This window comes from Plasmodium malariae (genome assembly GCF_900090045.1).
Source record: "Plasmodium malariae genome assembly, chromosome: 14".
Lineage (NCBI taxonomy): Eukaryota > Apicomplexa > Aconoidasida > Haemosporida > Plasmodiidae > Plasmodium > Plasmodium malariae.
In genome coordinates this window covers 571-26,235 of record NC_041788.1, presented here as the reverse complement: position 1 = coordinate 26,235, position 25,665 = coordinate 571, and the positions used below count along the sequence as shown (strand labels likewise).

At 19.9% G+C, this 25,665-nt stretch overlaps 3 protein-coding genes and 1 pseudogene across 3 annotated transcripts, besides 1 other annotated feature; 2 read left to right on the top strand and 2 right to left on the bottom strand.

Moving 5' to 3' along the window:
- Nucleotides 1–3,659: 3,659 nt before the first annotated feature.
- Nucleotides 3,660–6,207, top strand: PmUG01_14010400 (STP1 protein; the record flags this gene model as incomplete). The annotated part of the gene is made up of 3 exons (XM_029007653.1): nt 3,660–3,680; nt 3,801–4,889; nt 5,107–6,207. The coding sequence occupies 3 exons, from the start codon at nt 3,660–3,662 to the stop codon at nt 6,205–6,207; spliced, it is 2,211 nt and encodes a 736-aa protein (XP_028864021.1).
- A 2,367-nt stretch (nt 6,208–8,574) lies between these two features.
- Nucleotides 8,575–10,421, bottom strand: PmUG01_14010300 (PIR protein; the record flags this gene model as incomplete). The annotated part of the gene is made up of 3 exons (XM_029007652.1): nt 8,575–8,775; nt 8,905–10,263; nt 10,404–10,421. 3 exons carry the CDS (start codon nt 10,419–10,421, stop codon nt 8,575–8,577), a joined length of 1,578 nt encoding a protein of 525 aa, XP_028864020.1.
- A 5,142-nt stretch (nt 10,422–15,563) lies between these two features.
- On the bottom strand, nt 15,564–16,377 carry PmUG01_14010200 (Plasmodium exported protein, unknown function; the record flags this gene model as incomplete). The annotated part of the gene is made up of 2 exons (XM_029007651.1): nt 15,564–16,181; nt 16,309–16,377. The coding sequence occupies 2 exons, from the start codon at nt 16,375–16,377 to the stop codon at nt 15,564–15,566; spliced, it is 687 nt and encodes a 228-aa protein (XP_028864019.1).
- Nucleotides 16,378–23,414: 7,037 nt separating this feature from the next.
- On the top strand, nt 23,415–24,440 carry PmUG01_14010100 (annotated as a pseudogene).
- Nucleotides 23,415–24,440: a sequence feature (fam-l protein, pseudogene).
- Nucleotides 24,441–25,665: the final 1,225 nt, after the last annotated feature.

The window sequence follows — 25,665 nt, the reverse complement described above, 5'->3', positions numbered from 1 at the left end:
ACAATATGTTCCATTTAGAAATATGAATCTTCTTGTACAATCTTATAATCCATTAGAACAAGAAATTATTGTTGTAAAAGTGTTGTTTTTACAAATATGTAATTTTTATAATAATGGTTTACTCTATTTGGACTTTGGTTTAATCTTCAATAGGAAAAAATAAAAATATATTAAATGATCTAGACGAACATAGTGATCATTTAGCGCTACAATGTTCTGAAAATTATCATGAGAACTCCCGTGATACCAGATATTATATATAATATCATACTGTACTTAATTATAATATATGAATATTAAAAAAAAGATATCTATGTTAATAACAATTATAATTGTGAATAAGTTAAATGAATTTTATTTTAAAAAATACAAAAAATAAAAGTGTTACTATAAATTGTTATTAATAAGTATATTGCATGTACAGTATATGTATAGGCATAATAATAGGATAACTATAAAAAGTTCGTACATAAATACCCACGTGATCTATTTTAACAAAGTAAAAAAGAATATATATATGAAGTAAAAAGATAAATATCTTACTCAAAATTATAAGTAATTAAAACAAAGAAAATATAAAAATACATTAATTTTTTTATTGAATAAACATTATCCATGTTATTATTATATAGTGACATAGTCAGGATGCACAGTATTTATTATAGTTAATTCATTTATATAATATATATAAATGGACATGTACCAAAAAGAACAATTTAATAATTAAATATGAGAAATATAAACAGTGTTTGTAAATGAAAGAAGAATTATTATTACATTTGCTAAAAATTTATAATAATAAGCGTATGTCATATATTATTGTAATATTAATACATATATAATAATTTTTATACTATTCTAATTATATTATTAAAAATATGATATATTTTAGAGCTATAATTTTAAAGGATAAGAGATAGAACTATATAACTTTATATTAAGTAAATTATACATAGAACAATGGCATGTATTTTAATAGGATTTAATAATAATCATTAAAACAGCAATAATATTACTTATTTTACATTAAGATGATATGGATTAATATAACGTATTGTATTTTTAATGAAATGACTTATATATGCACGTTCATTATATAGTGTGTTTCCATTTTTGCATTTATGTGTATATCTAAAGTTATATAGGTAAAACTAGCATCTATTTATCATAAAATAATTTTTTTTTACTATATTTTAATAAATAATATTCTTTAAAATTACATGAATTCTGAAAATATATCAAAAAATATAAATTCTTGTGTGAAATAATATGAATTGTGAATTTAATTACATAAGTGGATTTTTATAATTTAGATAACAATTAATACATGTTAAATAAGAAAAAATTATGTTATTCAAAGTAAATAAATAATGTTAAATAGGACTTCTTTAATATAAATTTTCAGCTGCATGCTGTTCTACTTTATATATATATATATGTATCAATTATATTAGTATATCTTATGTGAAAAATGCGTATGTTCAGCATATGTATTTTAATGATAAATATTATTTTTTAAATAAATAAATAATATATTCATAGTACTACGAAGAAATATTCAATGGATTATACGAAATGTTATTAATCTTGTATTACTTTTAATTAAATATTATAAATAAAGTGTATTAGAATATGTTAACTTTTATAATATATTAGAACAAAAAAATTAAAAATATATTAATAAAAAAAATAAAAATTTCATATATTTATAATAGAGTATAAAAAAAAAAAAAAAGATAAATTTGATTATACAAATGTTTGAAAACAATTGTCATGTTGTTCTTCTATTATTCCTACAGATATTTGGAAAAATCATATTTTCATTAATATTTCTATATATTAGCCCACTATTTTATGTTTTTTAAGTATTATGTTTACCAAATATGTAAATAACATATTATAATACAACAATTTAAATACATAATATCTTTAAAAATAATAAAAAAATTTTATGCATAATCCCCCTGTATATAGTTATTAAACAATTTATTTTGAAAAGAAGAAGTTTATAATGTAAACAATTAATATAAAAAAAAAAGAGAAATAAATCAAAAAAATATATAAAAATATATTCAAAATTTAAAAATAAATCAAACCAATAATTTTTTAGGATAAAAAATTATTTAAACATTTATATAATGGATGAATTTATTATGTGAATCAATTGTTTACAAAAATTAATTTTCAATTAATATATATATATACATATTTTTTTATTTCCTCACCAATTTCTATCCCTTGTGTATACGTTTTAAAAGCATTAAAATTAGTAATAACACATTTACTGTATAGTATAATAACCTAAATTTTTGGTAATACTTTTAATTTGTTTTGTAATTACATTCACAATTTCATGTCCTAAAAATTTATAAAATAATACGGCATCTTTTTAATTTTGCATGCTAATTAAATATTTATGAATAGTGATAAAAGTATATTTTCATTAGTTATCAATTAAAAAAAGATACAAAAAAAAAAAAAAAAAAATATAACATCTTTCTAATCCATTTAATAGAATATATCTACTAATAATTACTATAAAATAATTACGATGTCTAAATATTTTTTGTATTATTTAGTGTTGTAAATTATTCCATTTACATGGAATTATAATATTATTATATTTTCTAAAAAAATTTATATTTCATTTTACTTTTTTTAAAAAACATAATATAACTAATTTTTACTTAAGAATATCCTTATAATATTCAATATTTCAAAAATGTACCTGACGTTATTGTCATTGATTAATGTATTTTAATTTTTAAATTAATTCCTGAGAAATCATATTAATAAGTGGAAATATATATGCATTATAATTATATATTTAATAAATTATACTATTTTAAATCATTCAACAGAATAATAAATATCTTTTATAATTAACTTTTAGGTAATTGACATACATATATATATATATATACATATATATATAATATTAAAAGTTATATATAATTTTCAGTCGTATTTACTTTCCGCAACTATAGAAACAATTTAGTAAAATTTATATAATATTAATTCTTCTCTGTGTAATATCATAGTAAATATGAGGAAAAATTAAAATAATACTAATGATACAACAATGGTTTATATCAAAAATAAATATAAAATATAACACAAAATAAGGTACGTACTAATATACTAATAACAATTTCTTTTATATATTATATATTTTAAAAAAAAAGAAAAGAATAAAAAGAATTAATTATATTAATACAGGTAGTGTTATTTCTATATATGTGTCTTTGGTAAGAAAAAAAAAAGGTATAATACTTATATTAATAATAATTTTTATATAGTAACTTTTATATCACTTATATGTAATTTTTTAATGTTAGTTATTTAACTTTTTTTATATAAGGTTTGTATAAATTTTACACAAAAATAATTTCTCTATAGTGATTTAAAGTAAAAATAACATTAGAATATATCCTTAGTTGTAATATATTTATATATGGTAAAAAATATTAGAAGCATATAAAATGAATATTAATTTATTATATCATTTTTTAGTTAACATATAAATTACTTAGTTCATTATTTTATAATTTTCATTCATATTTATTAGTTTAAAATTACGCTATTAATAAGTAGAAATATATATATTTGTATTTTTTTCAGTTATTTAAAACGACCTCGTGTTATCATGTAGATTCAATATGGAAAATTGTACTACCAGAGTAATATTCCTTTTTTTTTTTTAATATGGATAAACTACTTTTTTGTGATAAAAAAATTATGATACAAATAACGCAAAAAACTAATGTTTAAATGTTTCCTAATATATTTCTTGAATGTAGGACTACACTGGGATCGGTTATGGGGCATCAGAATATGTTATGGAAAACGAATTTAAAGAAGCTCGAAAACAAATTTCATCTTTCACTGCTTCCTTAAGGACAAAGAAAAATAAAAAAGAATTTAGAGATGAATGCTTAAAATTGATTGATTATCTAATTACAATAAAGGATAATCCCCCAAAATATACTAATCCAAAACGTTGGGTACCAGTACTTAGGAATTATTTTGGAAATAAATTTGACAAGCTTACTCAATATGGTGGTTGTCCTATGACTTTCGATAAGAAAGATAGAGACCTTTTAGAACTAAAATATAATGCGTTAGACTTCTGTGGAAAAAATATATCATATAAAAATAAGCTATTTGCCTTCAGAAAGGGAGGTAGTAGCACATATAGTTGTAATAATAATTCTGATTGTATAAAACATTGTAAGGAATATGAAGAGTGGTTTATAAGTAAAAAGGAATATTTTGAGAGTAATAGAAATCTCATTAGTGAAAGTTGCATATTTAAAAATACATCATCACAATTTCCAGAAAAGAATTGTAACATACTAGATACTAGTACATTCAATAAACTTCCTCAATGCCTACTGCCGAAACCAGATGCATCTACTCAAGCTCCAACGGAACAAAAAGAAATAAGCAGATCCAAATTAGATCAAGTCAATGCTGAAGATTCGCCAGTATCTCAAGATCAAAGTCCATCACAAGTGGAACGTCCACCTGATGGTCAGCATAGTCCATCTGAACGTCAACCAAGCAGTTTACCTGAAGGTTCACGTTCAGATCAGTCTCAACTTCAAACAACAGCAGAAGACAGAAATCAAGCAAGTTTAACTAATTTAGACAAAGATACACAAGATTCAATTACTCAAAAACCAGATGCTATTACACATTCTTCATCTTCACAGGAAATATTAACTAGTTCTATAGTAAAATCACCAGGTAGCCCAGAATTAGAAGCAGATAGTCATATTAAAACTATACCCGCAGCTACTGATGTATCACATCCTAAACCTCCTCCTACTACTCCTGTAGACTCTAAAATTCAAGGTAACATTAATTCTACTTTCTTTTCTATTTTTGTAATATCTAAACAAATTAATATATATATATAACGTTAATGCAGGTCCAGTAGCAAATTCACATAACCCATATGTATCATCGTTTTTAATAACATTTCTAATTATTATTGTGTCTTCTTTTTTTATAAAAGTAATATAAAATTAAGTATTAAAAACATTATAAATATTTGATAATTGTAATAATATAACTTTTAAGTATATTTATTTTGTATTTTAGTACGCTCTAATGGGGAAGTTTAAAAAGAAGAAAAATATAAGAAGAAAAGTTAAATTCCTCAGAATACTACTACCTTCGCATTCTGTTAAAAAAGACATACTTTTATCAGATGATCATTTGGATCAGACGATACATGATGATGAAGAAATCATAAAAAAATTAAAAATACATGAACATAACACTATAAATAATACAAATATGCTAAAGAGAAAAAAGGACAGATCCAAAACTATTATAGAAGTACATATGGAAGTACTTGAGGAATTCAGAAATGAAGAATGGGAATTAAAAAAAGGTGAATTTTTAGCAGTATGTCTAGAAGAATACAAATATGAAAAACATAGAACCTATCCTAATTTAATAAATGGTGATCAAATGGAAAATATTAAATGTAGCAATGATATTGAAGAAAAAAAAATTATATGGAATAAATGGATAGAAATGCACAGAAATCTTTCTGAAAAATTGAAAAAAGAAGATTGGTTTAATAATTTGAAAAATGAATGGAAAAAAGAGAAAGCCATGGTAAATGAAACGGAAGAATTAAACAAGAAATATTTAAACGAAAATGAAAAAGGTTCACATTTAGAAAGAGAAAAAGATGCATGGAGAGGATGGATATCAAACAGAGGTAAAATTGTAGAACATTATTTGGAACAGGACTGGTTAAAGGGATTAACAAATGAATTTGATAATATATTAGATGAATATGAAAATGAAGGAACTGAAAATAGTGTATCACTAATAAATATAGAAGAAATGGAACATAACAAAAGTTGCGAAGAATTATATAAGTATATTAAAAAAAAATTATTATCAAAATTGTGTGTGCTTGTATTTATGACAATATTAGAGGAGTGCAAAAAAGAGAAAAATGTAGAAAATAAGGAATCATATTTAGACAGTTCAATAAATGAATGTAATTCAGAAAAAAATTTAGATAGGAAATATCACATTATAGAAAATGTTGTTGAAAAGGGAAACAATGTTTTGGAAAATAGTGAAAATACTGAAATTTTTGATTATAAGGAAGAAAATAATTTTACAGATGAAATAAAGGATTGGATAGGAGAAGATGATATACATGTAAATTCTATATAAACTATGAATAAAGTAGACTAATACGATTAATTAATACAAAACAACAACCTATAAAATGGTAAGGACATGATCAAAATGTATCATAACGATATTACAATGAAAACATATTAAGTCAATGAAGCAGATATCTTAAAATTTTGGATACATTAGGGGAACAAAAAAAAAAAAAAAAAAATGAAATAAATTATCAAGCACTGTATATGACGAATAAATATAATTTTGTGACATAAACAGTATTTTTTATGGCAAAATATTATTAATTATTATTGTCCTATTTAAAAGGTATTCTATAATTTATGAACTCTAAAAGTTCACCATGCCTATTCGCATTAACCTAAAGGCACCATAAAATATATTTTGTTATAATTATGGTAGTCTCTAATTAATATATACATATATTGCACTTAATATGATTAAGTAAATAAATAAATATATATTTATTTATATTACTGAAAAGCATGCTATGAAATGTTTCCGTAAAAATAACGTTACCAAAATAGTTAAGCCCAATTGTTTAAAATAGTTGCAAAAAAAGGAAATCAAATTTTATTTTAATTTTTTAACGCGATAACTGCATACTTCCGATTATAAATAATAGAAAAATAGAGTAATCTATAGAAGTAAATTATTATATGAAAATACATTTAAATACGATTTTTTGTTTTTCGTATATTCACTAATAATTACTGAATCCTAAATTATTAACGCATATTTAATTGTATATTTTTAAGTGTATCATTTATTTCTATTGTAACTATTCCGATACTAATCGAAATAAATTTTTTAAGAAAAATATAAGAAAAGTTATAAAAAGTAATTCTTATTTTATTTTCCTTATATAATATTGTATTTGAAACTATTAAAACTTTTTCTGTGCTATATGTTCTATGTATACAAAGTAATTGCTCTAAGATATCTTAGTCATACTGACGTATTTACACAAAATTAAATATATATTTTAATGGAAGGTTACAATTACTGGTATGCTTGTAAACATATGGAATGAATGAATCTTTCTACTTGTTTTTATATTTGTACATGGGAGGATGCTAAATTAACATATATTTATGGTTTTATAATTTATTCATAGGAAACAATTTTCTATGTTAGGAAAAATATATAAGCAAAATATATATTTGTAAAATGGTATTATTATACACTTTTTGTATTGTTAAAATATGAGAATTAATAATTTTTTTTTTTTTCCTATTTTATTCTTTCGTTTTTGCTTATTATTTTATATATGTCTTTTTTCTGTGCTAATATGAGTTAAAATTCCTTTCTCTGAATATTCAGAGTTTAAATGATAAAACAGTTTTTATTATAATAATTTCTAATAAAATTAGACCTAAAATTGCACTTATGTTTATATCATGGAATAAAATATTACATATTTTTTTGGGTACATTGGATTAAATTTTGTATTATAATATTTACTTTTTCATTTTAGTTTTTTTGGATACAAATAATTGTATTAATATCTTTAATGATGAACTTTTTTTAGTTTACTCTTATACACTTACTATGTACTACTCTAACACTTAATATATATTACCAATAAAAAAATCCAGCAACACGTTTAATATTTCTTCTGCTCTATGTATATAATATTTAATATATATATATATAAAAACTGTGTTCTACAGATACAAAGTTATTTTATCCAAAAGAACTGATCAAATATGAATATATACTTTTTTCTTTTTGAAAAACGAAATAGTTTGAGTACTGATTATTATATAATATTTAATCATAATTTGATAAGTATATTTATATGTAAAAAAAAAAAAAAAAAAAAATTGTAGGTTTTTATTTGACGAGTTACATCAATTTTTTTTACTAACGATACATTGTGCTAATTTAAGGGCTAAATTACTACTTCCAAATAAATTCAATAAATTGAAATTTATTTTTACTTTAAATATAACTATAATATATTTCAAATGTGTTATGCTTTAAAAACACATAATAAGAAGTCAGGGTACAATTTCATGAGTATAATTAAATAAAATGAAAATGCCTTTCCAGTATACACTTTTGAATTGTGGAACATTAGAATCTTAAACTATTATTAGATAGGAATGTTTTAGTTATTTTTTCCATATATAAAACAAATATTATTGCAAGTTCAAATTAAATTCATTAAAAAAAAAATTAAATAAATACAAAAAAAGTATTTGACAAAATGTTAGAAAAAATAAATTATTCTAAAAGGACAAATAAAAAAATATATATAAAAAGTTAAAAATAAAAGTGTCTATATTTTATTTATGCTCCTCTTTTTATTGCTTGATCTTTATCATTTCTACTTAATAGAAATGTTTATTTAATCCAGTTTTGTGGGCTTCTTAATATCTTTGATATATATCAGTTGATATTCCGTAAATCATTTGATGAATTAAGCTCATCTTCTATATTTACTACGTTAAATCTCTTCCTGTCAGAATGCCTATAAGTGCGTTTTAAGAAGCGTCTTGGTCGTTTGCGTGTACTTAAATCGGTAAAATCAAACCTATACCTTTGTTTCCTCTTTCTATGTCTACGTAAACGTGATCCGAAGGGAGTAAACTAATATATAAATGACAGTAAAAGACATGTATAATTTGTTTATTTCACAATTACAATATTTTAAGAAAAACATGTTATAAATGGTAACTAATAATGTATACATACAGCAAAAAATAATTTTGTATTTACTTTAAAAAAAAGGTAAAATATAAAAATAATTCCCATTACTAGAGTAACTCCAGTAGAAATACGGACAAAAATGTTGTTTAATATATTTGATTCATAAGTTGATCTTTTCCTTATTCTTTCACGATATACTCTTAATTTTTCAATGGTCCATCCTTTTTGAATATCCAAAGTATACTTCTCTGTACCTTCTATTTTTTTAGCATGACCACCTTCAATCAGTTCTTCCATAAAATTGCACATTGCTAATTCAGCTTCTTTTTTATTTTTACTTGAACATTTTAATTGTCCGGTTGCATCAATTTTCCATCTAAAATGATCAGATGCGTCTTTCATAGGAAGTACAACTTTTTTTACTTCGGCTCTATCAGAATCCCTTCCTTTTCCATTTGCATCAAGTTGACCTTCTTGTAATGGGTATCCTTTTGATAGATCTCCGTCTTCCTGATCTGCCCTAAACCCTGAATTCGATATATCCCTGGTGGATTCTGTATCAATTACTTCTGGTCCTTCATTTCTGTCTGTACGCACACTTCTAGTTAACGTAACAGATGTTGCTAATAAACTACAATGTGGGTGTCTTCTATCATCTGATGTAAGTTCGTGATTCTCCAGGTTAAAACATGTACCAAGAGAAATTGAGTTTAAAATTCCTGCATCTGTTACCACAGAATTTAATTTTTCTTCATCAAAATTAGCTATAATTTCATTTAATCCATCACAACGCTCGCTACCTCTAGATCCTAAAGCGGATAAGAGTTTACTAGGATCAAACTTATCATCGCAAGTTAAAATATAATCTGGACATTCTGATAGCCCGGTCCAACAACAGTGACTCTCTCTATCATATAGTTCTTTGATAGCTTCAAGGTACGCTCTATATTTATCACTGCCAACAGTATTACAATTAATACTACTTTTAATAGTGTTATAGTTTTTAAAATAATCATACAAATATTTTTTTTCTATTTTATAATTCAATTCCTCGTAGTCCTTGAGAATATATCCGTAAGAACAATCACGCTTACTGTGCTTAACAAAAAGATCACTCTGTAATTTATTAAATTTATCAATAACATGCATATCATCCATTTGTTGACCGTTTTTAAACAATTTCCATATTTCATGATATACCCAGTATATATAATGTGAACAATATTCTTTACGTTTCCCTGAATTACTCTGATCAAATACATATTTTAAAAGTTTAGATACTTTTTTACAAAGTGTAATATAATTATCTTTTTGACTGGATTTTATTTCTTCAAATTCACTACAATGTTTGCCATCTGTTACATCTTTAACTTTATCTTCCAATTCTTTATATATATTATACGGTTTTGAATCCTTAAAAATTTTTTCCTGAAAATTGAAGGTATAAAATGAATTATTCATGTACTAAAATATTTCTTACAAAGATTTATTTTTTTCATGTTACATGTGAAAAGTGATAATTTAATATAGTATCATTATCATTATTTCAACTAAAAATGAAAATATACATAATCTACAGCTTCCATTTATATAATTTTCTTTCCCTCTTACAATGTATATACTAAATTATATAATTAAAACTGTATATATATATATATATATATATATATATATATTTACGTATAAATAATGACGACATATTTACAATTATCACATTTCGAGCATTTTCTTTTTTTTATTAGTAATTACATCCATTTACATATTTCTTAAAGAAATGTTACACTAATTTATTTTATAAAATAAATTATAACTGTATCGTTTTTATTACATTAATATTGTTCATTAAAACCGAAATAACTTTAACATTTATGCGGTATAATGGTAAATAGTAAAAGAGAAAGAATGTATTATAGAAACAATTTATTCTCTTTCTATATATATATGTACATAAGTAATTAATTGTTATTATCTAATTTTCTTCAATTGAAAATATAAATGTTAATATAAAAAATAAAAAATTGTAATGCCCTATCATATATTTTTGTTTTCAAGGATTTTTATACTTTTAAATATTTATATATATCTAAATATGGTATTCCATCAAAATTACTAAATTTCCTTGTTTAGAAGTTATTTTTCTATTCGTGAATATAATCATCACTCCATTAAAACTATATCTTCTACTCTATATATGAGCATTACCATAATTAACCGAGTTCATATTAGAAAAATTATAATCATGTAATTAAAAAGAGAAATATTAAGAAAAAAAGAAAAGAAAAACAAACAAATAAACTTTTTTTAATGATAAAAAGTTTTACTTAGAAAATTTATTTTACATATAATTCCACTATTTAGGTAATCTATATTTAACGCAAATACAAAATATTTACCTCTATTAATGACCACAGTAAACTGTAAATCGATATTGTTTTTTTTCTTTCATTATTACAGTTCACATAGCATATATTATGTTGTACATCAATGCGCATCTGAATAAAATGAACTAATCAGATCAATAATTTTTAATAAAAACTTTAATATGTTCATTCGCTTAAAAAAAAGAATAAAAGCATTTTTATTTTTCCCGCATAATAAAAATATTATTTTGAAGATAACTAAAAGGCAATTAGCATAATTCAAATATAGCTTAATATTAAATTTTGGAAATATATTTGCAATATTTATTTAATTTTTCATAGAAACTAAAAAAATATTTAAAACGAACATTATTATGAGGCACAATTTGTATGGATTATTTAACCCTTTTTATATATTTTCTTTTGTTTAATGATAAATGAACTAAAATATAATTTATTATATCAGTAAATTATGAAAATATTAGAGAATGTTTTCTTATTTTGTTAAATACATATATAATATATATATATATATATAACATTTTGTGTTTTAAAAATAAAAGCGTATAAAATATTGCAATTAGAGCATAAGTCAATTATTAGCATGTTTTAATAAAATTATAACACATGAAAATTAAGTAAATAACATTACAAACTATATTATATATATTAATATACATGGAAAGAAGATTTATTTTCTGTCAATTTTATGCATAAGAGAAAATAAATATTTTTTATGTTACATATTACATTTATATTTTATATAATTTCATTTTATTTTTTGTTTTTTTGTTTGCATAACTTGCTGGTTCGCATACTATGCCTTTGTTTTGCTACATAAATAAATTATTTTATTATGCTAATATTAATATAACTTGTTTAAGTGCAAAATAAAAATGCGAATAAAAGTATGTTTTCTTAATGAAGTTTCTTTAAAAAAAAAAATAAAAATTATAATAATACTTCCTTTTATATTGAATAAAAAAAAATAATAGTATTGTATATATTTTCAAAAGGTATCATATGTTAATTTTTATTTATATTGTTCTTATAATTTACTTATTATGTTATATACTTTCTTTCGTTAGAGATAATAACAGCTGTACAGATTACATTATTGTCACTCATAATATTACAAAGAATTACCTAATAATATAATAGTGGACATTGCATAATGTAAATAAAATGCTTTAATTATTTTTGTTGAAATATATCTTCCTTAATTTCATTTTAAAAAGTTTATTCTTATTATGTTAGATTATTTAGTTCATATTTTGCGAATCTCCATATGTTAAATTCCATAAATTATACGCTTCGTAATTTCTAATCATAGACATCATATAATTACCATTAGATATACAAATAATTTTTATAATCCTCGCTTATTTTTATTTATTACTTTAAATATGTTATACTTCAATATATTAGGTATACCAAGTGAACCAATTAATCCATTAATTTATTAATATTTAAGTTAAAAATTTTCCTCATACTTATTTCTATTCTTGTTTTACATTATAGTTTGAAGTTAAATTGAAATGACGATGATAAAAATATTTTCTTTATTTTTGAAAGTATGTAGTAATATACAAAATTTATTTTTAGAAAAATGTGCACATAATTATTAAGTACTTCACATTTTTTATGTTTTAAAGAATATAATATTATATGAAAAAAGTAATATATTCGAAAAATATCCAAATTTAATATTTTTTCCAAAAAATCCTTTTCTGCTGATCATATAAAATATAGTATTACTTATTATCTATTTGTTTAAAAATAAAATATTTAAAAAGAATAAGTATCCATTTTTGTTAGCTATTTTGTAAAATCAGTTTAAATGTAAATATTGATATACTCTTGGGGTGACCAAATTATAATATTACTCAGCAGATAAAATAACAGATATATTTAGTGAAATATTAGATATATCATTAATAATATTGTTTTATATACATTTTTGTCGAACATTAATTTGAAAAAATATAAAAAAAAAAAAAAGTAATTTATGCATTATTTAAATGAGAAAATATGTTTCATGTAACATATTCTTTAATTGAATGATTGTGTTAAAGAAGTATATTTTCCACATAATTCATTCATTTAAATTTACAGTTCCAAATTATATTATGTGGTATTATAAACTACTTTAGTGTATACAATTAAGTGTAAAGAATTCATAAATATTTCATTTATTTTTTAAATATTTACTAAGTCAATAAATAGATACATAAAATTATATGCATATACATTTGGTCAAATGTATGAATAAACGAATAAAGAACCAATGTACCTCAATTATATAACATCTATTAATAAATACTTTATATTCCTATATATCCTCTACTAAAGATATATTAATAAAATATATTATTTTACTTCACCTTTTCACCTATTGCGAAATTTTTAGTAGTTCGTTAGAGGTATAAGAAATATTATTTCAAAGTTTAATCGTAGTAATAACCATTTGTAAATACGTAATAGATATGATGATAAAAAGACTCGTACTATTACATTATATATACTCATAAAACATATAAATTATCACAAAAGTGTTAAATTTATTAGTTTATTAACTTCTTATATTTTAGAATATCACTAATAATATATATAATGTATTTTACTTATTAATACCATACAGGGAATACAAAGCGCACAATGGACAGCCATATATTTCTTGTAAAATATTTATCCACAAAAAATTATTAATTTAAAATGCATATATATATATATATATGTTATTATCCTAAATTTAAAATTCTATAGAATATTGGACAAGCAAATTGATAAACAGTACAGGGGATATATTACATCATGCTTATTAACTAATTTTTTGTGTATGTACAGATGGAATGAAAAATTCTGTATGTAAAGATAAATACAAAAGTCAAAACACTTGAAGAATGATTAACTAATATTTCTTTAATCATTCTTATAATTAAAATTCTCTAATATGTTTATTTAAACGATGCTAATATATATACATTACACTCACTAGAAAAAGGTAAAGAAATAACTCTATCCAAAAATTAATTTAAAAAAAAATAAGGATACTCCTTATACAATAAAAAAACTAACACATATTATTAACAAAATAAGGCTTTTATTGTTGCTAATTCTATAATCATGGCAAATTGCATGAAATATTCAACATATTTAATGATACTATTAGTGAAGTATCAAAAGAGTAGCACAGTTCTTAGGAGTATATAAAAAATATGCTTTCCGGTATTTAAGCAAAAATTAATTAATAATATTTAAATAAATAGAAAATATATTTAAATTATTCAGTTTGTATATACCTATTATATAGCTTTTGCTTAAACGCTTTAATATAAATACATATATATATATATATATATATATATATATATATATATATATATATATATATGTCGTTCCTTAACTATTCTATCGTCTATGCAGTGAATAACTTAAATATATGTAGAACAAATATACAACTGATACAACAGTATATGATCATTAACACCTAATGTGTTACATATACATATTTAACAGAACATTTTAGACCAGTAAATAACTATAAAATAATTCTTTGAAAAGTACTGGAATTTCACTAGTGATGCGAATCCCTATAAATATATGTTCTACTTACGCCTTCTCTAATTAATATTAGAAATAAGAAAGGGAAATATTTTAAGTTTTTTTTATTTTAAAGCAAAACAGATAGTTATAAATAGAAAAATTATAGCTATCTCCATATAAACGATATACTGAATTATATAAAAATTGATTATTAAAGTGAATATTACATAATTTGTAAATATTTTACTATTTAACTTGTATAAATATGATTATAATATTTTGAAATGTAATATTATTCTTTATATAAATATTTTTAATTGTATATATTAAATATATGAACGACATAATATGAAAAATAAGCAAAATTTATTAAAGTATATATATATATATCGCCAGAAAGTAAATTTTTAAATATATTTCAAATCTTTAATAATTTAAACTAAAAATTAAAGTACAGAATATATATTTATATTACAAGAAATATAAAATTATATAAAGACAATTTTTTAATAATAAGTGGAAAAAAATATAAAAAATTCATATATATTAGATAATTGTATTGGTGGCATACATTTTTTTACAACTGAATATATAAAATTATATTTTATTTCAGATTACTAAAATAAATTTATAGAATTAAATTTTTGAAATAAATAATTGTTTATCACTTTTTACTAGACTTAGATTAATTTACGAGATAGTTTTATGTATATTAATTTAAAACAGTTGTATGCTCCAAGGAAGCAGAATAAAATATGAAAACAATATTACTAGTAATACAAATATATAATGGATTATCATATGAAATAATAAGAGACATAATTATTTTAGGCATTTTCGGATATAAAAATACAAAACAAAAATCGGAGTTAAAAGATAAAACGGAAGTGTTATCATGATAGTAAAGAAAAAAAAAATCGCAGATCTTATTGGATGTTTATGATCATAATTTAAACTAAAATTAATTTTATTTTTTTTAATAATACAATTACGTTTATTACTTGAGCTGATGTTGTCTAAAGATGAATCATTCCCTGAGTATAACTTTTCTAAAGATTTGTATAGTTTATTATTGTTCTGAATATTATTATAATGTTTTAATGTAGGAGATTTTTCTTTTAAATTATTTTTAACGTTAGAAGCTCCATGTTTTTGAGGTTTTTTACGTGGAATAAAATAATTCAATTCTTCTTGATACGTATAATTGTATATTGATTCATTATCTTCTTCTTGAAAAAAGTTATCTTGCTTTAATGCATATGGTTTTTTTTCAAATGATGCAGTACTTTTTCTTTTTAAATCATATATTTTTTCTTTTAAACATTTATGTTTATCTACCAGCGATGCTCTTATTTCACTGCTTAACAATCTGCTATATTTAATATTTAATATGTTATTTATGTTCAATTCCTTGTTCCGAGTTTTATCGCAGATATTTGACTATAAGTTCATATTAAATATTAAAAAAATGTATATTTATATATTATATGAATAAAATATTCCTCTCATTTAAAAACATAAAATAAAAAAGAAAAAGGAAAAAAATTAAGTATAATAAATATGGTACCTCATCAGAATATTTGAATATCCATATTAGACAGGAAAAAATAAAGGCTCTAATAAAAAAAATGATCATTTGTTTATTTTGTTTTATAATAGATACTTTTAAAGTTGTAAAAGCTTATATAATATTTTACTAGATATATTTAATATTTTTCAAAAAAAAATAAGTGCATGGATAACTTAGAACTTGATGTATATATTTTATATATTGTCTATACAACAATTCTTTAAATTTTTTTTAAAATAAATATAAATGTAGTATTTAATGAAGTACAATAAAAAAGTTATAATTAAAAAAAATATTTTCGTAAGAGCTATAATTAAAATACTATTAATTAATATTATTTAAATAAAACAAATAAAAAACTATTTAATGAGCACATTACGGAAACAATTGTGTTAATATTATAATTCACCATACAAAATTTCATTTCGAAAAAAAATTATATATTTATATACATAATGTATATTGATAAAATATTGCTTTAATGAGGATATAATACGAGAAAAAATTCTAAAAATAAAATATGTATTAGAATATATTTAGAAAATATTTTTAGAACAGTTATATTTTGATCTATTGTTAAAAAATATACTGTAATATTTTTTTAAAAAATATCTACTATGTTGTAATTATTTTTGAAAATATTTTTTATAAAAATTATTAATTAAAAAACAGAAGGAATATATATAGCAGTAACAAAATTATAATATATTATACTTACATTTATATTATATATAGTATTCTATTTTGATATAATTTGATATAGCATAACTATTAAATGCTTAGCTGATAAAAAATATTATTATTTTACATATACATAGTTATATTTTTATATTATATAAGATATATGAAAATTTTATTTATTATAATATCTTCAATTTTGCTGTAATCTGTGCGGATAATGTACATCTATATTTTAAATCAATAATTCCAATAATATAGTTATATAAATGTATATTAAAACAATAATATTTGAGTGGTTATTATACCTTATTTTATAAAAGTTTCAATAATATATAATATATGATAAATTAAAAACAATAACAATTAAATTAAAATTTGATTATTAAAATTATACATTTTAATTTTTAACATTTTACTAGTATTATTTGCGTACATTATTTATTTTTATTTCAAGCTGTTTTTTTTTTATGCACTAAGGTTATTTGTTTTCTCTTAATATTATATTTATTTTTTCATTTCGAAGACTACATTCAAAAATATTGGTAAAGTGGCATATTGTTTAAATGTATTACAACAAAATCTTTGAATAATTATTTTTTATTAGATAAGATGAAAATTAGCAGAAAAAAAAAAAGAGTATAATGAAAGAGTTTTATTTTGAATTTATATGAAATATTTTATTTATTTATTATTATTTGTTTTTGGCTTTTGATATATGTTTACTGTAACGTATATAAAATAATATTTATAATTTATAAAAAAAATTTTAAAATAAAATTTTATAAAGTTAAAATTAAGAAGGATTCAAAATAAAAGAACAAATAAAATTTCGTATTGTGCTATTATATGTAATGTGATGCTGAAGAGATGTTCACGATAAAAAAAAAAAAAACTAAAAGTATCTTTCCTATTTTACTTTATATTTATATTATATATTTATATATATATATAATTAATAAAAAAAATGTAAATAAAATATTTGATATTATATATAACATATTAATATCTATTCTTTTTTATTAAAGAAATTTATAGTGAAAGTACTTATCTTTGTATAGAGGTAAGTAAAAAGAAAAAAAAGAAAAGTGTCATTGTTAATTTTTTAATTATTCTACGCTTACCATTTTACATTATTTTATTAATTTTATGTATTTGTTAATTATAGAATAATTAGTTTAATATTATAAAAAAATAAAATTAACAGTTTTATGTATGTGCATGTATTTCTTTATTTATAAAGAAGAAAAATAAAATAAAATAAAATAAAACAAAGAATAAATAATAAAATGGATACAATTATAATTGATTTCTAAAATAGACATCTAAAAAGAAATCTTTTATTATGATCGTATGATATTTAAAATATATAAAATAGAAATGATTAATATGTGTATTAAATAATTTAATTTTATTTATCATATAAATATTTTTTAGAAATATGAGTATTCCATGCAATACTTACACAAGAAATAAGTAGAAAATGTTGTTTAGTTGTATTATTTCGATGGATTAATCATTTTGTTTGTAGAGGAATTATAACATTATACTATAGTTACATCAAATATCAGTAGAAATAGTGATATTCTTGTATTTCAAAAATCATGGTTTATTTCTGAAAAAAAATAAAACAAAACAAAATAGACATGAAAATAAAATTTTCAAAATATATATTTTTTAATTTTATCTGAATTTTGTTTTTATTTATGTTTTTTATTTTTTATGTATAAAGGTAATTTTTTTATTCCAGAAATTATGTATTATAGAAAAATAAAGTTTCTAATAAATTTTGGGTTGGTTCCTGCACTAATTTATATAGATTATATTAAAAATATATTAAGCGCATATTAAGTAAAAATATAAAGATATATTACTATATAATTATTGTATTTTTCTTCTTTATGTTATCATTTAAAACGGAATGTGTACATATATATATATATATGTATAGTTAAATAATTAATATCTATAAACTAAAATATATGATTAAAATGTTAGAAGAGTTTAAATAGAAACTTTTATTTAAATAGAATTATGATCATTATAATGAACAGTTTCTTTTATACTAAATTTATGTGTAATATGGAAAAATGTCACGAAAAAAAAAATTAAGTTCCTTCTCATCATAAAAATTTATTAATTTGTTTATTGTATATGAAGTTGTCACTGTAATAATAATATGACATAGTATAATTAAAATATTCATACTTTGTTTTTCTCTTTTTGTTTATTATTTTTTGTTTTTTTATTTTTGCTGTTGTTTGCTTAATTTTTGTACGCAGAATTTTCTTATTATGAGGTAAAACACATTATGAATTTATAAAATATATTTTTAAGTCTTATTTTTATTTCCAGATTAGAAAAACTATAAACCAGGGGAACAACAGAAACTTTTCAATATATTACAAAAATATTATATTAATAGAAAAATACATGAGGGAAAATGAAGCAAAAAATGCAATTTTGAAAAAGCAGACATCTGAATATGTTTAATATGGAAATAGAGAAAACGAAGAAAAGGAAAAAAAAAATAAATAGGTAAAATAAACCTACATTATAAAAGATTATATAAAACAATAATTTAAAGAATATAGAAGTACTAATTAAATTAAAAGATATAAGGAAAAACTTAAATAAAAATATAAAAAATTAAAACACAAATTAAGGGCTGTAAATCGGAATAGATTTACTACTGAAAAAATAAGTTATACTTTAAAATCCTTCAGAAACTATAGAAAATATATTTTTAGAATTGTGCATTGGATATACCGTGCTATAAAGATAAAAATAAAAAGGACCAAAATTTAATTAAAATATTTATAATAAAATACATTTATGCGATTTACAAATATTACTTGCTGAAACACTTTTGATATTATTAATCCCTTCTCTTTGTTTCAAAAAGACACTTTATAAAGATTTAATTTTTGCTAGTATATGCCATGTAACATTTACATAACTTTACTAGAACATTACAATAGGATGTCATCAAAAAGAAGAGTTAGCTTTATTTTTATGCATAATATATTTCAGCAAAAAGTTATTTATTACATAATTTAAAACAATATATAGTACTCTTACGAATAATCCACCGTAGATGTATATTCAGAAAATATGTAACCATTATAAAATCACCAAGATATACATAAATGTTTTGATATACCGTAAGATGATTAATGTGAACTATAAAATTTTAATATATTCTGATATATTATCTTCCTATTTGTTTTATATAGTATTTTTTTAAACTGCGTAAATGTTGTTATATATATATATATATACGTATGCATTTAATAATAATAATCATTTATGATATATATATTTATTTAGTAACAACTTAAATATATCGAGAATAAGCTTAAATTATTTATATATGAAACGTATATTTGGATAAATATGAGTAATTAATTTAAAATGCCGCGAATATTTTTATTGGATATAAAAATAAAAAAAAATATATAGGAAAAAATAAGTTTTGTTAAAAATAAACATTTCAATTAGTTACATGAGTATACGAAAATCTTTTATTAAATAAAAAGTTATATTTATAAATAATTCGTATCATTATGTATTTCTCATAATATACAGAACTATTAATTAAAATACGCATTTATATTTTTTTGTAGAAATGGAAATTTGTAATATTCGAAAATTAAGAGGAAGTGAAATAATGGAATATGTTATGGTTATGAAACGATTATGTTTCCAAATACATTATATTTATAATATATATAAATATATATCCAACATGTATATAAAAGCATAAAATAAAAAAATAATTATCTTATTTTAATGTCAGTGCCACAGGATAGTATGAAACACATGGTATAATTAAAAATATAATATGATTTTTATCTTAATTTATAATTTATTTTTTAGAACAGTAATATAATTTGTCATATTAATAAGAATTTACTATTGCATAATAAAAAAATACATTTAATATATAATATTTTGTTTTTTTTATGTTTATTTCATAAAAAGCTAATTTATTTTATTTAGATTTGTATCATATTTTTAATACAATATATTATTTTGTGTAGTAATAATTTACATATAAATAAAATATAAACCAATGTTCTTTCATTTATAGAATTTTCAGGAAAAAAAACTATATATCGAATATTTTCTAAATTATAATATATTATTTTTAAGACTTCGTAACGATAATATCTTATATCGTAGGTAATTTTATTTAAAATTCTTTTAAATTATCATAATTATTAAAGGTGCTTGTATACAATGTTTACTTTTATATTTTTTTTTTTTTTTAAATATGCATATTTTAGTCGATGATATAAATTTTTTTATTTTTGGAAAAAAAAAAAATAGAAAATAACGAAAATAAATGTACTCTTAGTTTTAAAATATTTACTTTTAGTAATAATAAATAAAATATATTTATATAAATTATATAGTAATTATTAGGTTCTATTTATAATTATTAAGTATAAAATTATAAAACCACTAATTTGGATTTACCCATTAAATATATCTATCATAAATTTTGTTTTTTTTGCATCATAAAAGAATGAATTTATAAACATTGAAAGAATAGGTATGATAAATATATATCATCTATAATTATTTTCTAAATTGGGATTATATATCATTACAGTTAAATGAAAAATTAAAAATATTTATCACTTTATTATTGTTCTTTATTATTGTGTTAATTAATAATTAGAATATTTAATTAAATTTATATTAAACTGAAAATTAATATGTGAATATAGTATAATGTTTTTTAATTATTATGTCATTAAAATATTAAATAAATGAATCAAATTTAATCACATATTAAAAGATAATATGCACAAATCCTTTTTTTTACATACGTTTAGTAGTGAATTTCAAAAAATGTGACATATATCTACGAAAATTTATATCGACATTAAAAAAAATTAAAACAAAACTATATTTTATACAACACTTTCATCGTGTATAGGTATTTATTTATGCATTGGAAATATATTTTAATGCTGTCTATAAATGTTTTAAGTTTTCATTTTATTTTAGGAATATATAAATATACACAGAATTTATATTAACTATTAGTAAATCTTTCCTATTTATAATTTATATTTCTTTAATAAAATAAAAGTAAAAAAATAAGAATTTTTTTCATATGCAATGCATAAGTATAATAATAATTTTTAATTTATTTTTCAAGAGTCAGTTCTCGGACTATTTCTAAGAAGAAGTCAATATATATACATGTTAATTTAATTTTAGTAGTAATTAAAAGTATGGAATTATTAATTTTGTGTAGTACTCTTCTTTTCCATTAAGTAGTAGGATACCAATATTTATTAATTTATTTTTTTATATAAGTAATTTTGATTTAATTATATTTTATAAATATTGCTATAATATATATACTGAAGTAAATGAATGAAACAATAATTTTTTTTATTTTTATTGTTCATAAAATTATATAAACCTATTTTCTAGTTTAGGTTATTCTGATATTTGCACATATTATGCAAGTTTTAATTTTTTATTTTTTAATGCTTATATATATATATGTTTATATATATATATATACATTTAATTAAAAGGAGTAGTAATTAGATACATTCATTTACAAGCATTCCTTTTAGAAATAATGATATAATTTAAACTGTAATAAAAATTATAATTTTCAAGAATAATTATAAAAAAATAAAAAATCACTCTTTTTATACACTTGAAACATTTATTTAAACTTATGATATGTAGTATATTAGTAAAAAGTTTTTTGAAATATATAAAAGAAAATATAGGAATGAAAATGCCTATGTGCTAACTAATGTAAATGCTATAAATAATATAGTACATATAATTACAAGTAGTATTATTTTCTACATTTATTATTAATATTATAATAATGTTATAATAATCAATATTATATTAGCTATAAAAATTTTTTCCAAGTATAATGTATATAATATTATAAGTATTAATAAGAAAACATTTTTAATATTAGAAATTATTTTATCAATATGCATAGCAGTGTATTATTTCAATTCTCTATACTATAACAAGGAAATACATCAAAAAATTAAAAAATGATATATATATATATATACATATTTTATTCTAAAAGTAATCAAAAAACAAGTTATTTAATTAATTTGTTATATTAAATAAATAAATAATGTATTTTGAATATTTTTTAATATTTCAATTTATATTATTTTAGTAAATTTTAGTTTTTTGTATATAACATTAAGATAAAAATTTCTCATTATATTTCTAAAGTTAATTTTCAGTCAATTCGTTGTAAAAAAACTAGAGTTATATATATTTTATTTCGTTTTTATGAAAATAGAAAAAAGTTAAATAAATAATTATATTATTTTTTGTCATTAACAGTGTATTTTATTATTGCTAACTGATTATTTAATTAATATATTACATTATTAAAATTATACAACATAAAACAAAATATTACGATACTTTTATTTATTAAAATTTTTGTGTTTATCCTTTCAACTGGGATATACCATTTTAACAATGATTTGGTATAATAATATTATTTAACCATATTTTACATATTCCTGTATTTGATTTTTTATGTTTGTTAATAATATTTTTTTATGATGATATCATTTATGTTTAAATTACACATGTTATCTTCGTTTTTTAAATGTATGTATAATATATATTGGGGGATGAAATGCATCCTTATTAGAAAATTAGGTATAAGAAATTGTAGATTATTAGCAGAATGCAAGAGATATGATGATACATTTATTAGAGGTTTTATAGAAGATATACCACATAATGAAGCGTGCGAAAAAAAAGATATATATTATAATAAAAAAAGCATTATGACAGTGAAAAAACAAACGTGTAGAAATACATTAAATTATGCTAGTGAGTACAAAAAGGCTACGAAAAATAAATCTTGCATATTTGAAACAAAATAATATACTCATTTAAAGAAAAAAATATTTAAAGAACTAGACTATATGAATTTTCTTAAAAATAACAAAGCAGTGAGTGATAGGATTTATGAAAAAATAATATTTAAAAAGTGCGGACTACAGGTTCTTTTACCTTCCTTGCTGTTTTTGTTTTTCTTAATAGTATTCATAGTAGAATTAGCACTAGGATTGTGAGGTAAAGATTGTTTATTGTCTTACTTCGGTTTGAAAAAAACTCATTTAGAAAAATTAGTAAATTAGGGTGAGGGACCATTATATACATTTGTAAGTGTGTTGAAAAAGATAACTGGTTTTTGGAAGCACTCGGAAAGTTTGGGTTCTGGGACAACATGTACGTTGTGCAGTGTTACAACAGTTACTGATGCGTGCATATTAGGTCAAGTGTTCCGTATTTTAATATATATGGTACCGCTCGTTATATTAGGTATCACAATTATATCGTGCGTTATTTATTATCATAAAAACGTTAAGAAATATGAAAAATTTAAGTTCAGAAAAAGTAAAATATGTAGTAAATAATATGTCTCTTTTTATAAAATCATTTTTAGTGTGGAATAATAAAAGTAACATATTTAGATATATACTTATTAAAGGTTCATAGAGTTTATTATTTTTTTATTTTTGTACACAGATTCTCGTGATCTTTTTGGTAAACAAAGTAAGAAATTATGACTTAGTTTTTTTTGCAAATTAATATGTTTTAATACCTTGCATTTTATATTTTAAGATTTTTTTTCCGCATAATTAATTTTTTTTTTTTAATAAATGTATTTGTATATTTAAATAGATATTTATAAAAAATAAATTTGCGTTAAAATTAATATATTTAAAAGGAATGTACATATAATTTTATTGAAGTCGTGTGCTCATATATAGTTGAATTACAAGAAATACTACATTCATAACATTATCCTTTCATATATTATTATTATTATTAGTTAATTAGGAAAATGTGTTGTATGTTTTATATTAAAAATAAATGTGTCTTGTTTTGTATTTTATGGAACTACAGTCATGTATTTTGCTGTATTTTTATACATATAAGTATATTTTTTTTTTTAATATAAAAAACTTAATTATTTTTCTGTAAATAATATTTTACGAGAAATGCATCATGAAATATATTTGTTGTAAAATTATTTTTTTATAAAACTTGCCTCTTTTTTTTTTTTTGAAATCTTATGTGAAGTTATAAATATATGATTAAATAATGTTTTTTATATATATATATTATTCATAATAGTTCAACGAATTAGTGTTTCTAAATATTTAAAATTAAATTAGGACTTATAAACATTTACTATGCTATTATTATGCTTAATTGTAGTGTTAGTTTAATTTTAGTAGAATGAATTAAATATATATATATTGAAAATTTATTAATATACATTATATATTTTTTATTTTTACAACAATAAAATTTTAAATTAATAAAATGAACTTGTATATTAATAGATATTGTTTCGTAATTTATTCCTTTTTTTATCTTTGTTTTTTTATGGTTATACGCTTATAAAAATGTATTATATATCTATATAAATGAAATTTTTAACTAAGTGTAATGAGAATCAATATGTTCTTTTGTGAAATAATGGAATGATAAGTAGATAAATATATATACCTATGTTTTATTTTTTGATCTTATTTATAAATATATAGTCTATAGTGTTCATATCATTTTAAGGATATCAAAATATATATAGTTTCAAATAACTAGTAATTTCTTCAATAAATTAAGATAATT